Source organism: Pelophylax lessonae, assembly GCF_965119305.1.
Source record: "Pelophylax lessonae genome assembly, chromosome: 5".
In the NCBI taxonomy this organism is placed as follows: domain Eukaryota; kingdom Metazoa; phylum Chordata; class Amphibia; order Anura; family Ranidae; genus Pelophylax; species Pelophylax lessonae.
The window spans coordinates 339,707,816-339,724,625 of record NC_138772.1 but is presented as its reverse complement, the minus strand read 5'-3'; the positions used below and the strand labels follow the sequence as shown (position 1 = coordinate 339,724,625).

The 16,810-nt window shown below is 40.2% G+C and overlaps 1 protein-coding gene across 1 annotated transcript; it reads right to left on the bottom strand.

Moving 5' to 3' along the window:
• Nucleotides 1-3,862: 3,862 nt before the first annotated feature.
• On the bottom strand, nt 3,863-5,802 carry LOC309556515 (uncharacterized protein; the record flags this gene model as incomplete). Its single annotated transcript, XM_082258963.1, has 2 exons — nt 3,863-4,657; nt 5,473-5,802. The coding sequence occupies 2 exons, from the start codon at nt 5,800-5,802 to the stop codon at nt 3,863-3,865; spliced, it is 1,125 nt and encodes a 374-aa protein (XP_082115089.1).
• Nucleotides 5,803-16,810: the final 11,008 nt, after the last annotated feature.

The window sequence follows — 16,810 nt, the reverse complement described above, 5'->3', positions numbered from 1 at the left end:
GTGACGTGAGCATCCTGAAGTCTTGTAAATTATTCTAATCTGCTCAACATAGATTAGATTAAAAGGTTCTACCTAACTATACTTTTTTGTTTCTATCAATGGCCAACACTGTACAACAGTTTACTCTTCTTTTTGAATTTATTGTGCAGTGCTTGAGATTATGTGTAAGAGATTACTAAAATTGGTGAAAATTGGGGACTTTGCCAAAATGTATATGAACAAAAGGTTATGGTTAGCATTAGGGTTAGCATTAGAGTTTACATTCGCAAACAAAAACATTTATCACTCTATCAGCACTGGCATTGTGTTCACATGCTCTTGTTAAGCAGGCCATAGACGATACGAATATCGTCCGAAAATCGTAAATGCCAGTGTTATCGAACGATTTTCGTATCGTTAGTGTGGTATGTAAACTATGCGTTTTTCGTACGACAGCAAAAATTCACATATCCAACATGTTGGGTTTTTCCGCGAAATTTGTCCAATTTTCGTATCATTAGTGGTTTAGTCGTTCGATTCCACAGAACAACACACAACTGCGCATGTTTCCGAAAAGAATGACCCGGAAGGTAAATAAAAAGAATATCAACACGGACGACTGTTCAGCCGAAAAACCGCAATACATCAAATATTATATGTTCAAGCAAACTCTGCTAAGAGGCCAATATGTGTGCATGAAAAGTGTAAACACAAAAGTATGTGTATTGCAAAATGACTTTTAACACCTTTTTTCAATAAACGGACCCACTGCATTGTTGTACAGCTGCAGAATAAATGGTACAGCAAGTTTTCTTTCTGCAGGATGTATATGTTCCAATATTGTTTGTCATTAATAACATATGGTTATCCTAATTGTCATTTTAACAGTAGATTATTTTGATGAGAATGTCATTGTCTATACTACCATAAAGATCAATAGCTGTGTATACAGTTGATATCACATAATGCATGAAATAAAGACACTTGAAACCAATTTCAAAATAACCATCAATTTATTGATGAACAATAAACAAAAAGCGTAGTTGCGCATGTCCAGCACACAAACATTTCCCTATTTAGGATCTTAAAAGCTTGTACATATGTACATCAATATAGTTAGTAAATATGTACATACAGCCAAAATTTAACAGTACAAAAGTACATAAACAGTCACATAGTGCAATTGTATTTTTAATAAAGTGCAAGTCAGAGCAAGGGCCCTTTCACACAATCCAATGAGATTCGCCTGTCATGTTGTCAGGCGGAACTCATTGGAATGTTCCATGCATCCCCATAGGGCAGCGAATGTCAGTGGAAACATGTCCACTGACATCCGCTGCTATCCGACCCGATCAAAGCCTGACGGATGGAAATTATCATTTACATCTGTCAGGCGGATCGGATGGATATGATGAAAATGGACTGGTGGTCCCCAAAAGAGAACGGTGGGGTTCTGACAGCTCTGTCTCTGCACAAAGAGCAGAGAAAGAGCTGTCAGACACCTGCTCATAGGGGATTTGGGCGTGGACCCCCCTTTCAGCAGAATGGAGTATGTGGGTGCATGCGGACAGTGTGAATGGGCCCCTACTTTATAAAAACCATTTTTATTTTTTAAAGTGCCATAACGAAACATGGTCTTAAAAAAAATTTTTGTTTCCAGAGTATTTAAACCTTTGCTAATTGGTCTATCACATCAGAAATCCTGCCTTGAAACGATTTCATTTTATTGCAAACTTTCTCAATATCTGAATTGATTTGCATTAAATCAGCAATCATGCGGTTTGCAGATGCAGAAGTGAATGAAGAACTGCCAGCAGTAGACATTGTAAAGCCTATAAGAAAACATGAAAAATCATAAAAATCACAGTATAAACGTTATAATGAGCATACGTTTATGTGACATTTGGTTATGTACCTGAACTGGTGGCAATGCTGCTCCAATCACTGCCTTCAACTGGTGTGAGACATATCAGTGTTGTGTCAGTCGTCATCTCAGACTCTGCACTTGTCTGCTGTTCATTTCCCGCCTCTGCATGGGCCTTTCTAGAATGTCCTTTGAAAATTAATAAATACATGTATTTAACTTCAAATACTATACATATATTTAAATGCAATCACACTATGCATATTATTTCTGTATAGAAGACAAAAATACACTATAGATATGCATAGAAAATCACAATGATGCAAGCTGTGTAGTATGCACTCTCTGCATGCACATGTCACATGGCATATACAGAACATACACTCACACAGAAAAACCCAAGAACATCATACATTCTTGTTAAAAAGTTTATACTTACTTTTTTGAAGAATTTTCTTGATTTTCCTTAGCTGATGGGATTCTCTGGATTTTAAGTCAGACCAGCGTTTTCTCACTTGATCTTTAGTGCGTTCAACACCATGGTTTTTCTGTAGGACACGTAGAACTTTCTCCAGAATTTGATCTTTTCTCACATTTTTTTTAGGGTAGACTTGCTTCCGACAGTCATAATCCTTCTTTTGAAGAATGTTCACCATGTCCACCATCTCCTCCAAAGACATGTTGGTGGCTTTCTTCTTCCTGGGGCTTGTCACAATGGTTGTCTGGTGACCTTCTTCCACCTCCACGATTTCCTGCTCCTCATCTGTCCCAGATCTTTCGCTCTGAGAAGCTGCCATGTCTTGTCCCTCTGCCATGATTTCTCCCACAAGCCCCCGAAAGAAAGAAGAGGCGGGGCCTGTACATGGTATATAACGCACGTGCGCATTGCACGAATATGCAGCGACTTTTCGGGACGTAGGAAAGTCTATTCGTGCAGAGAACGCTGAACACACATCCCTGAGGTAAGTTCAAAATGCTGACTCTCCATTGCATATTTCACTTTTTCTACGGAAATACTGTGTTATAATGTAAATATATGCTATTTTATTACTGATAGAAGTCCTTTTGCAGTATAGGAGCTGTTCAAAAAGGATAAAAATTAGACCTCACTCCTGTCCAAACTTATCTCAGTCACGATTCATGGCACATGGCTCATCCATTATATGAACAGGCTGCATGAAACTTGCATATCGTGTTAGTTCTATTGTCTTAAGTATTATTTATTCTTCTTATTTAGTCATTATTAATGTGCAAAATCATTATGTGTTATATTTTACACATGTATAACAAGGCTTTGCAAGGTAACTTAGTAAAATATATATATATATATTTTTTTTTTAAAGGAAAATGCCTCTCACATTCACATCTACTGAGTTCCTTCCCCAATTCATTGATAAATACAGAGAATTTTCGTGCTTATGGGATGTGAAATCCAGGGATTATTCTAATAGATATAAGCGTGATGAGGCCATCAAAGAACTAAAGGAGCTATGTAAAGAGGTTTGCAAAGATCCAAATGACCTATATGTAAAGCACAAGATTGCTAACTTGCGGACTGTTTTTAAAAAGGAGTATAAAAAAATACAAGCGTCCAAGAAATCTGGAGCAGGGGCTGATGATGTCTATGTCCCACGTTTGTGGTACTTCAAAGACCTGATGTTTCTTGCTGACACAGATGATCCAAGAGAGTCCCATTGCACTCTGCCACCAAGTGCAGCATCAGACTCCAGTTTGATATCTGACCCAGAAGCAGAGGAAATGTCACAGACACAGACACAGACTCAGACACAGGTATATCCAAATTTTCGTTTAATTCACAATGTTTTTTCTTTGGGGGGGGGGGGGGGGGTTGGAGGGCCCAATGAAACAACTATAGGATCAGGGGTCCTTCTGCCTCATGAGCCAGTCATAGTAGAATGTAACAAAAACTAGAATAAAGAATACTCATATATTGTATATGATTTATTAAGCTGTCTTTATTTAGAGCAAGTCATTTCTTACAAAATATAATACATATGATTATATGCGATCCTGCCATGCAACTGCACCACTACCCATAAAATAATCTGTGTAATGAATGCGATTTTGACGTGCATTTGCAGTTGGTAGCCTAGGCCTTGCAGGAGCTAAATTTACCATGCCACTGCTGTCATTTCGCCAATCACCTGGCACAATTGTGCCACTGGTAAGATCTTCAATATCAACTGCAGTTGATGGCATATATGACACAGTTGTGCTTCTTAAATAATTGTGTAACATACAGCAGCACTCCACTATTATGTCAATTTTTTCAACTGTAACATTAATGGCGGTGTGGAAAATGCGGAATCTGCTGGCCATGATCCCAAATGCATTTTCTACCACCCTTCTCGCCCTAGACAATCTATAATTAAAGATTTTCTGGGGAGCAGTTAAATTGCGCAAGGGATAGGGTTTCAACAGGTGTTCATGTAAGGCAAATGCATCGTCCCCAATGAACACAAAATTAAGGCCCTCAACTGTCTCACTGGAAGATGGAAGATGCAACATTCCTTCTTTTAATCGATGCATAAATGGACTGCGCTCTATCACACCTCCATCCGAGTTTCTTCCATTTTTCCCTATATCCAAGTACATAAATTCATATTTGGCATTCACAATTGCCATTAGAATTATGCTGAAGAACCCTTTATAGTTGTAAAAATAGGATCCTGAATGTGCTGGTGGTGTAATTCTCACATGTTTCCCATCAATTGCGCCACCACAATTGGGGAAATTCCACATGTCCTGGAATTCTTTGGCAACTTCTTTCCATTCTTCAGATTTAGAAGGAAACTGTTGGCAAGATAGAAAAAAATTAAAACATGTTTTAATGATAATTAGTGATCATATTTTCTTCTTAATTTTTTTTGTTTCTATAGGATACACCAAGCCCAGTATCAGAGCAGCCAGGAACATCAACTCAGAGAACTCAAAGAGGAAAGAAGAGAAATCTTGACTACGATACTGCCAGTTTGCTGAAGGATGCATCATCTATCATGAAGCAGAAAGATGATGAATGTGATGCTGTGGGTCATCTGGTTGCACACAAATTACGGAGAATGTCCATGGAGCAACGAGACATTTGTGAAGCTTTAATGCATAAAATGATTGCCATTGGACTAAAGGGCAATCTTACACCTAACACAGATATAATAGGGTATCAGGGATGTACATCTCCTCCACCTGTAACATCTGCTCCACCTGTAACATCTGCTCCACCTGTAACATCTGGCCAATATTGGCACCCAAATATGTCTCAATCACAGGGAAACCCAAGCTGGTCAGTGCGTCCTGAACCACCTCAAGGTTCTTGGTTTCATGGCCCCCAATACACAAATCTGTAAAAAAAAATTCTAGATATGTTGCTCAATATTATTGCATTTCTTTGGTGTATTTGTTCCTTTTTTATTGGTTATTGTTTAAGAATTATATATTTTCATAATAATGATTTGGAAATGGGTATGTATTGATTTAAGAAAATACAAACTTTTTCAGACAACCGTGTACAGGAAGTTAGATATTTTTTAATAAAATTGATGTACTCACAAAATTTGACTTATGTTTGCAGTAATATTCTTACTAATTTAAGTTGTAATTTTTATAATTACCTTTAAATACTGTGGCTGGAGCACCTTCACTATGGCCTGACACGTCTCAGGTATGATTCTTCCCAAGGATTGGGCAGAGATTCCAGTGGTGAACTTCAGGTCTTCATAAGACCTGCCTGTTGCCAAAAAACGCAGGGTTGCCATGAGCCTCTCCTCTGCACTAATAGATTTTCTCATGCAGGTGTCCTGTTTGGTGATATGTGGCTGCACAAGAGCTAATAGCATGTCAAAGGACTGCTGGGTCATCCGCAAATAATTACGGTAATCCTCAGGATTATTTTCTCTGAGGTTTGTTAGCAGGTTTACATGTGAAAATTGCTCTCGTTGCATGAGCCAGTCTTTGGCCCACACTCTGCTCTTCCTTCTATTTTTCTTCTTTTTCTTCTCCTCCTCCAAAGCAATCAATGCAATAACCATTGCTGCCATTTTCTGATTCCTATTATACCTCTTGAATGGCATTTTATTGCTGAGAATAGTCGTATGCTGTGGCGAATGATTGCTCTGTTCGCAAATGACACGATACGACTTTTAACTGTAGGGGGAGTGCCCAGTGGAGGTGTGGTTAAAAGGTCAAGACAACATTGCATCACTTCCTATACTTGCAGAAGGAAGAAGTGTTTTGTCGTACGATTTTCGAATCACATTGATGGTACACTCGATGATGTGCACGACTGGCGCTTGCGTTTATCGAACGACAAATCGTACGAAATTCGAAACGTGTATGGCCTGCTTTAGGCTCCATTCACACCTGAGCGTATCGTTTTCAGGCGGTTTTTTTTTTGGGCTTATTTCAGGTGTTTTTGTCAGGCGTTTTTATGGGCTTTTTTCATGCGTCTTGTCAGGCAATTTTTGCAGGTGTTTGGAGGCAGGCATTGACAAAAGCCTTGTAATCTGCCATAAAAGAAGCTCATGTACTTTTTTGAGCTTTAGGCATTTTTCTTCAGGCAACAAAACGCTTATATGTGAACAGGGACCATTGAAATGAATAGGATTTTGCTTGTTGGGCGTTTTGAGAAATTAGAGATGAGTGTTTTACGAGCTAAAAAATGATCAGGTGTGAACAGGGTCTTAGGAAGGCAATTCAGATTGGGAAATTAAGGGCCAACTTTCTTTAGTAGAGTTTAGTAGAATTTAGTAGAGGTGAAATTGGTAATTACGATGCAAAACCGCTCTTCTTATCCCTTTTTATTCATTTTTTTATAACAGTACACAATAAAAGTATTACATATTGTAAGGTATTACATATTGCATTCAATTGTAGGTTTTCCGGCTTTCTAACTGAGGTGTTTTTTATCAAACACAGTACCCGCATAGTCAAGTTCAGAAGAGATAAATGATGAGTAGTGCATTACTGAGCTTTTGAATTGAAGCTTGAACAATGAAGAATAGGGCTCAGCAACTGATGACTAGCAGGAATGTCATCTTTACCAACTACTTGATGATATCAGAATTACATGTGTGAAACCACAGGAAAAAACAGACAAGAACATTTCATAACACGTATCATCAGTCATATCTGCTTTTCTTAACTGAAATTGATCAATCATTTGACTAAGCAGTAGTAATATATACAACCATGCTGCAGCATGCGATATAGCGAAAAACATCTTGTGAATTTACACCTGTAATTCCGGTGGCTGTTACTCATTCTTTAATACTCATTGTGTGCTACACCCTGCCACCTGTGCTTTTTTTCTTTTTTGCCATTTGAAGAGCAGCACTTTTATAAAGAATTGGTTTCAGGAATTAAATCCTGTCAATCTACAGACCTTCCTTCCATTGTTTATAAAACTGACACAACATTCCATTTCTTGATTTACAGGTTCAAAAATTGCTTACCATTAGTTATTGTATGTCATATTAAAATATGTCAGTTATTATTATGTATTCGTATTTGTCTACATAAACAATTAGACTGTCCACAAAGTTGAAACATTTTACTTTCATATGTACAGTATATTTTACCTTTTCTTTTTAAAAAGAAGATTTAGGCAGTTTTATTAGGTTTATAGGGTGGAATATTATTAATATTACAAGTATTTATATAGCACCGTATGTACAGTATATATATATATATATATATATATATATATATATATAGTTATACTGTATATACAGTATCATACATTAACATCAGGCCCTGCCCTCTAGGAGCTTACAATCTAAGGTCTCTAACTCACGTTCCTACTAAGGCCAATGTAGACAGGAGCCAATTACCTACCAGCATGTCCTTGGAGTGTGGGAGGACCTTAGCAAGGATAAGAAAGACTATGACACCAATAATCATTTTAGCTGCCAGCAAAATGGACTGACACCAAGGTAAGTGGCACACCTTCTGTGTATTCCTAGTGTAATGGGCCAATCTTTACACTGACCACCAATGAAAGAGAGTCCTTCTCCCACTGACTAACAATGTAATGGGACACTATACTGACCAATGTAAGGGGGCACTTCTCCACTGATCACAATGGGACACTACAATAATCACTGTCTGCATTACTTTTTCTTGTATTATAATTGCTTAATTTCAAATTTAATATGGGGGGGGGGGGTTAAAATCATTTGCTCTGAGTATTATTTGTTATTATTATTACTATTATTATCAGGGGTTATCTGTGGTAAAACGTTTGAGAAAGTCTGGTGTCTACTGAGGTGTGAAGGTATCAATATATCAATAGATATTCCCCCATTTCAAGGATCAAGATTGGATCAGCTAATGTCTATGATCATATTAGAATCATTGAACAGCATTCTTTATGCTTTCATTTAAAAAGTTAGAATAGAAGAGGGACTTAATATACTTCTCTGTAATGGAAGACACCAGTGTAGTTTATTATCTCTATTAGGACTCAGACTCACCTCTAATTCTCTGTGGGATGTTGATGCTTTGCTGTATACTCCCTCATGTGCAGCTTAGATCCCATAAGAAACAACCCAAAGGACTAAAAGTTTCTATTTTTTAGTTACCTTGGGAACAGCAACAAAATAGAAACAGATGGGCACTGTAGACTGAGAGGCTGTTATTAAATCTATTTATCCTTTATTCGATAACTCATCAAGCTACTTGCACAAGGCACTCTTACTCTCTTTATTGGTAATTGAGGGATGTAAACTTGAGCTTGGCATACAGTTCATTCTACTGTTTCCAAGAGATAACAATGCTTTCCTGTCCGTTTAGGGAGAAAATATATTCACTTGGATTATGGGACCAGGCAAGAATTCAGGGAAAATAAAATCTGAAGTATTTTTTAACCTAAAGAGGAACTGCATTCTGCTCACAAAAATTGTAATCAAAACATACCGGTATTTGCCATACTGAAGCTTCCCTCTAACCACTTTGCATATTATATTATATATATACTGTGACTCTGTACTTGCCAAATAATCTCCCTCTACTAAATCTGGCTGCAGCCATTTTAACTGTGGGCAGCTGAAGCTGCTGCCTGTTCACTTCCTGGATTTACACAGATACACAGAGGCACACAGATACACACACACACATATATATACAGACAAACACACACACATACACATATATACAGACAGACACACTCACGCCACTGCTTGCCTGCACATTTCTCCTCTCTTGATGAATACTCATAGATCTCTGCTGTCTCCTGCTATCTCCACCCTCATCCAGCCCCCTCCATCTCTGCAGATCTCCTTGGTTCTCCTGTAACTCACCCCTCCTCCCTTCCTGGCAAACCTTCACAAGAGTGGGAGAGATAGAGCTGTACATGATGTCATTAACCTGGGATAATTACCAGACAAGAAAGAGGAAGTAGGCTGTATAAGGTATATACTGTCAGAAAAAAAATATTTTACTATCCAAAGTTAAAACAACAAGGGCATAAGATTTAATAAATGGAAAGATGAAAAACTGACTGAAGTTATAAAATCTGCACAGACATGGACTATTCACAGCAATGTGGCTCAATCAGAGTAACGTGTGCTCTCTTTCAGATTCCACTTAATGTATTGACATACCTCCTTAGACCTCCTGCTCTCTACCTCCCTCATCCACTTTTCTCATACTCATCTCCAGGACTTTTCCAGAGCCTACCATTTTATAAAACTCCTTACCCTAATCTGTCCAACAATCTTCTGCTCTTTCCAACTTTAGGACTGGTTCACACTAGCACAAGCAAAAAAAGAAAAAAGAAAAGGGAAACAGTGCCTTGCATTGTTAAAAACAAAGTCGGTGTCCCCCAGCTGCAATCACAACCTGCACTAAAATATGGATCTTTTTTCTCTCTGGGTAGTGTGAACCCACCCTTAGGCGATCCATGAAAACTCAACTCTTTAAAGGAGCCAATCCTGCCTATCGACCTAACAACTGAGCTTTTATTTTCTTCATCAGCTCATCCCCCACTATTATTACTTTTGTATCACTTGATCCTCACTTTTAGATTGTAAGCTCTAACAAGCAGGGCCCTCTGATTCCTCCTGTATTGAATATCATTATAACTGTACAGTGTAAATCCTGAATAATAATATTAATCCTGTCTGGCTGCCTGCATGCTGGTATTGGCAGTGGAGGGCTGCTCACCAGGCTACAAATACCTTACCCAGATACCTCTTCCTCATCAGGTGGCCTTTCTAAATTTCTGGGAGGGAAGCTAAAGAATTTATCTTCCCTTAGTGTGCCTGGGAACCCAAACAGTTATAAAAGTTGGATTAAAGTCTGCATCTAATTATGGTGAGTAAATTTGTTTTTTCAAATGCAAACTGAATATACTAACATTTCTTCTTTAAGTATTCAAGTAACTTTTTGTACTTAAATTCACAGTTTCCTTGTGTCCCATAAGGTATGTCATATTTGAGCAATAGAGGTGCAGAAATGGCGACACATTTTGCAAATAAAACCTTTTCAAAGTGGGTGAATGTGTTTTTTTTTTTCATTATAGCAAATCTAATTTGGGTATGTAATAGCCTAAATTTCCATTTTCAATTGGAGGTGTGATTATTTGTGATGAAGATTAGAGTTTCACCCCTGGAAGACATCGGGTGATGAAATGCATAGGGTGGGGCATAGACGCGATGTCACCATGCATGCTGGGTTCGCACCTGTGGCCCGGGAGTTGGCTTGGTTATATGATTAAATACAAGGAATAGCAGTTTTAAAGGGGCCCTTAAAAATAAATTGTTAAACCAGGTCAGACTGCAGATCTTTACAGAGTCATATTGCTATCAGCTGGTTTATAACATTTCCAGAATTTACCTCCGGTGAGTTCATCTAGTATATATGGTAGCGGAGAGCACTATTGGGTGGAATAAGGAAGAATCTGTGAAGAATTTTTGTCACACTACACAGGATTATTCCATTTCACATTGGACCTTATACGGGACACTGGTTTCTTCATTTTCTTTGTCCATTCTTTCTCTTGCACGAACAATTGATTTTGTTTGTGCATAGTTGCACAGTTTTCATGTTTGAATATTTAAAATTTGAATATTTATTATATGTACTTTAACACACTTTTACCATTTTTTGGATTTGTTTAAATTTTGCTCATTGCACTATCCAGTTTACTAGATATATACACCTTTCAATACATTGTATACAGTAAAGAGAGTGTTTTGCACATTATTTTGAGATACTGTTTACCTAACATATTACACTTTTGGAAACATTAGGCACAGGACATTGGTTACATTTGACAATATAATAGGTAGTATCGCTTTTCACTTTATTCTTTCACATAGTGTTGATGTTTCACATCAAATAGGATAGCAGCTGCACCATAATTACTTGGGTGATTGCTCAGTTCTAAATATTCCTTCTCATAAGGTTAACTGAATATTCACACCCTTTTAGCTTGTAGGCAGGGTGCCTACATAATGTTAATTAAGGCAGTTGCTGGCCCAGGCTGGGGAAGGGGTTAATGCTTTGGACACATGTACCCAGGCTATTTGGACCCAGCCTATCCGTTCTGGGACATAAACAAGGGGGAAGGTCGGGTTTCGCAACTATGGCCCACTCAGGAAAATGCTGTGATTGCTGAAGAGCACCATTAGGATGGACTGCTGTGCCCTGCAGTCCATCGGAAGGCACCCAGAGTCTGGAGAACCACCAAACCTCGGGAAACACCATTAATGGCCTACTACCTTTTTGAAGTATGCTTAGACAGCGTAGCTGAATTAGTTAGGGAATGTTCTAGTAAAATTGTTCATGTTGAACTGTACCACAAAATGTTCAAGTAAAGTTGCATCATCTGTTCTAAGCTTGATCTGAAGTCATTTACAGGGGTTCACTGAGGTTCCTGTCATATGAAAGAACTAGGATCAATAAAGCACAAGTGGGGTATAAATCAAAGCACTACTAAAGGTCTACTTGGCAAGGGAAGCCAGAGGAGTCTTGCTGTTGCTATGGATACCCAAGAACTAGTGCAAGGCACATTGTAGCCAGTCGTGAGGCATGGTACCTGGTGTAGGTGATGGGTCCTCCGTTAGCGAGGGGGTCGGGGATCTGGCTCCCTCCCCAGTGGTCAGTTTCCCAAAGCAACTGGGACCAAATCCAAGTTACAGAGAACCACAGCCTGGACAGCAGTTAATGAGGTCCATGTTAAGTGCACAGCGGTACCCCATTCTGTTTTTGTGAGTGAGGTGACATAGGTACGCTGGACTGGTGGAGAGGGCACAGGCTCTGTGGTGTCCCTCCTAAATACATCATACATCAAGCTAAAGTGTGTAGTGACACAGGACAGAATTATTACTGCACACTGTGTGAAGATCACTCCTAAGCTGGGATCCACCATAATGTTTGATTCTCACATGAATGCGGTCCTCACCGGGTCCCAGGCGTTGATGAGCATGATCCATGCGATCAGGTACCCCGTGTGTTTGACTATTGCAATAAAAACTAATGGTATAATGCAATTTTGGATGCAGATTGTGTGTGTGTATATATAAATATATATATTTATATATATTTATATATCATTACTTTTTAACTGTACCAAGCAAGATGGATTCTCCTTAGCTGAGCACTAAAAAGTCTTTTGACTTCTCTCATCATCCCTTGCATCCCCTTCCCCCTACTATTGTTTTGTTGAATTTAGGAACAAGTGTTGAGAATAAGGAAACAAAATTAGAAAAATATTTTTCACAGTTAACAGTGCATTTTTAGGCTTGGCCTTGAAACCTTACCATTCTCCTGTTGTCACTTGCAGTGCAATTATGGGGCAATACAGCCCCTGCCTTCAACCTTGGGAGCAGTTTTGTATATGTTAACATGACCCAGGTTGGGTGGCATGTTTTAATTCAACTGGATTTCATCTCAGTCAAAAGTGGGCTGTCAATCCAGAACAAACTATTCAACAGCTCAATGTTGTTCTTGCTTTATCTAACTCAGTGCTGATTAAGACATTTCATGAGCTACTGAAACTGCATCAATAGATAGAAAGTGGTTATGAACCCTAGGTTCCAGCTAATGTGTTACAGGATTAATGAGCAAAAACCCTCTAGGAAGTCATGTGCTGTCACTTGGCTTACCAGTCTCATGATCACAAACACATACTGATCCCATCTAATGAAAGAACAATTATTCACTATAAACCAAAATCTTCAGCCTGCAGTCACACATTTGGACGACTTTTGTCTATTTTATGATGTTAAGAGTTTGATTGTTATAGGCACCATTAAATAATTTTACATATATACAGTATTTACACTGCTCAAAAAAAATTAAAGGAACACTTTGAAAACACATCAGATTTCAGTGAGGAAAAATATCATGCTTGATAGCTATACCGATATGGACTAGGTAATGTGTTAGGAATGAAATGATGCCACATTGTCTGATAGAAATGAAAATGATCAACCTGCAGAGGGCTGAATTCAAAGACACCCCAAAAATCAAAGTGAAAAAATGATGCAACAGGCTAGTCGATTTTGCTGAAATTTAATTGCAGCAACTCAAAATGGTACACAGTAATTTGCATGGCCCCAATGTGCTTGGATGAATGCCTGACAATGTTGGGGCATACTCCTAATTGAGACAACAGATGGTGACCTGGGATGTTTCCTTCCAGATCTGGACCAGGGCATCACTGAGCTCCTGAACAGACTGAGGTGCAACCTGGCAGCATCGGATGGATCGAAACATAATGTCCCAGAGGTTTTTTATTGGATTTAGGACTGGGGAGCGTGGGGGCCATTCAGTGGTATCAATTCCTTCATCCTTCAGGAACTGGCTGCATATTCTCGCCACATGAGACTGGGCATTGTCATGCACCAGGAGGAACCAAGGACCCACTGCACCAGTGTAGGGTCTGACAATGAGTCAAAGGATTTTATCTAATGGCAGTCAGGGTGCCATTGTCTAGCCCAGGGGTGGGGAACCTTTTTTCTGCCAAGGGCCATTTGGGTATTTATAAAATCATTCGGGGGCCGTACAAAATTATCAACTTAAAAATTTGCCTGTTATATTTGGTCAAACATTTAATTAACTCACCCCTAATGTGATGGCTGCAACTGCTTCTCTTTGGTGAGGTGTGTGATATTAGCTGGTATTGATGATGTTGCTACTCGCAACTGATTTTCCAGGTTTGTGTCGGTCAGTCTGGAGCGCAGTCGACTCTTTGTGATGGTAAGTTTTGAAAAGAACTGCTGGCTGGTACTGCTGTGGGTACTGCTGGCTCAGGCTTGTACTGCTGGCTTGTACTGTGCTGTGGGTAATGCTGGCTCAGGCTGGTACTGCTGTGGGTACTGCTGACTCAGGCTGTTACTGTGCTGTAGGTACTGCTGGCTGGTACTGCTGTGGGTACTGCTGGCTCAGGCTGGTACTATTGCCTAGTACTGCTGGCTGGTACTGCTGTGGGTACTGCTGACTCTGGCTGGCACTGCTGTGGGTACTGCTGGGTCTGCTGTGGGTACTGCTGGCTCTGGCTGGTACTGCAGGTTCTGGCTGGTACTGTTGTGAGTACTGCTGGCTCTGGCTAGTACCGCTGTGGGTACTGCTGGTTCTGGCTGGTACTGCTGTGGGTACTGCTGGCTCTGGCTGGTACTGCTGTGAGTACTGCTGGCTCTGGCTGGTACTGCTGGTTCTGGCTGGTACTGCTGTGGATACTGCTGGTTCTGGCTGGTACTGCAGTGAGCACTGCTGGCTCTGGCTGGTACTGCAGTGAGTACTGCTGGTTCTGGCTGGTACTGCTGTGAGTACTGCTGGTTCTGGCTGGTACTGCTGTGAGTACTGCTGGTTCGTGCTGGTACTGCCATCTCTGACTGGTGTTGCTGTGAGTACTGCTGGCTCTGGCTGTTACTGCTGGCTCTGGCTGGTACTGCTGTGTGTGCTGCTGGCGGGAAATGCAGGCTAGCAGCGGCGCCGCGCTGGAGGAAGAGGCAATGTTTCCTGTATTGGTCACAGGCAGAGTGCATTTGATATCACTCCGCCTGTGACTCACTCAGACTGTCAGAACAGAGCCGGAACTATAAAGGAAGCATAGGCCTTGTTCTGACAGATCAGCTGACAGACACAGACTCGGCTGCACGGGGGGCCGGACCAAATGGCTTTGAGGGCCACATACGGCCCCCGGGCCTTAGGTTCCCCACCCCTGGTCTAGCCTGTAGAGGTCTTTGCATGCCTCCATGGATATGCCTGACCCAGATCATCACAAGTTGGACTGCCTGTGCAACCTCTATATGTCCAGGTATCGCCTCATGCTACCAGTAGTGACACTGACCCTAGCAAAATGCAAAACTAGTGAAAAACTGTCCGAAAAGATGAGTAGGGAAAAATAATGTCAGCGGCCTCCACTTGTAAAACCATTCCTGTTTTGGAGGTCATCTCATTGTTGCCTGACAAGTGCACATGTTGTTAATTTCATTGGTAGCTTGGGTAGTATTTGGACAGGCTAGTGTATACAGACAGGCTAGGGTAGTATATGGACAGGCTAGGGTAGTATATAGACAGGCTAGGGTAGTATATAGACATTCTAGGGTAGTAAATAGACAGGCTAGGGTAGTATATAGACAGGCTAGGGTAGTAAATAGACAGGCTAGGGTAGTATATAGACAGGCTAGGGTAATATATAGACAGGATAGGGTAGTAAATAGACAGGCTAGGGTAGTATATAGACAGGCTAGAGTAGTAAATGATAATAAAAAAAAAAACCTAACTGCGCTAAAAACACAAAAACCTGCAACTTACAGTGAGATAACACCAAATGTAAATATAAAAACTAAAAAGCTGTGCTAAAAATATATTAACTTAAATGACATTAAAGTGCAATATAATAAATAATGTTCATAAATTGAGATTGATATGTTTAGTAAAATTATGTAAAAAAGGTGACAAAAAGATAATCTTCCACCACCAACTTGTGTATTGACCACCACATGAAATGCCTGCTTACCACGCCAAATGGATGAGTAATGGATGATCAATGGACCTCTCCTCTGTGCTCATAAAGGATGGATCAACTTTGCATCAGATGATCAGATAAAAAGGAGAAGACCACACAGGGGTCAGACTCACCAGAAGTGAGTAAAACTCTCTACTATGCTCCTTATATAATGATCGACTCGACATCATATAATCCACATGAAATGTAAATAAAAAGCTCTATAGTGTAAAATCTTAGGGTAAATTTATTAAAAAATAGGTATTGCACTTACAATTGGTAGAAAAACATCAAGCATGAATGTAACAGCCGGCCGGCTACATTCTAACACCCGTCCTTCCAGATCTTTGTAACACTTGGTGACGATAGATTTTTGGCCCTTTTTTTTGTTTCTATTAGTAATGGCAGCGATCAGTGATTTTTAGCGGGACTACGACATTGCGGCGGACAGATCGGTGATTAAAGGGTTAAATGTATGCCTGTTTGTGCTTACTGACTGTGGGGGTGGGGGCTCTGTGACAGACACAGAGAGATCGGGGTTTCAGCTTAGCGGAAACTCATGATCTCTCTCTACCTGTGTGATAGAAGACCCACCTGCTTTGTTTACATAAGCAGGCGGGTCTTCTGTCAGTTTCTGTGAAGATTGCGGGAGGCCGGTGGCAATCGCCGTCTCTCCTACTGCGGTCTGGCTCCCGCTGTGTCCAATCACAGCGGGAGCATGGCTCCGGCGGCGTGCACGCGCAGCTGATTCCAGGTGCACATAATCACGTAGCCACCCTGCTGCAGTAAATCTGCGTGGGGCGGTCAGCAAGTGGTTAAATATCATGCCTGGGAGGTCCCCTTAATGTGCCTGCAAAGTGGTGCATTTGTATGATTAATGGAGCCAGCTGCAGCAATACTGACATTTCTAAAGGAAAAAACGTCATTCAAACTTGCTCGCGGCTGTAATGTATTGTCGGCCCCTGGCAATACAGATAAAAAAACATGAAAAAATG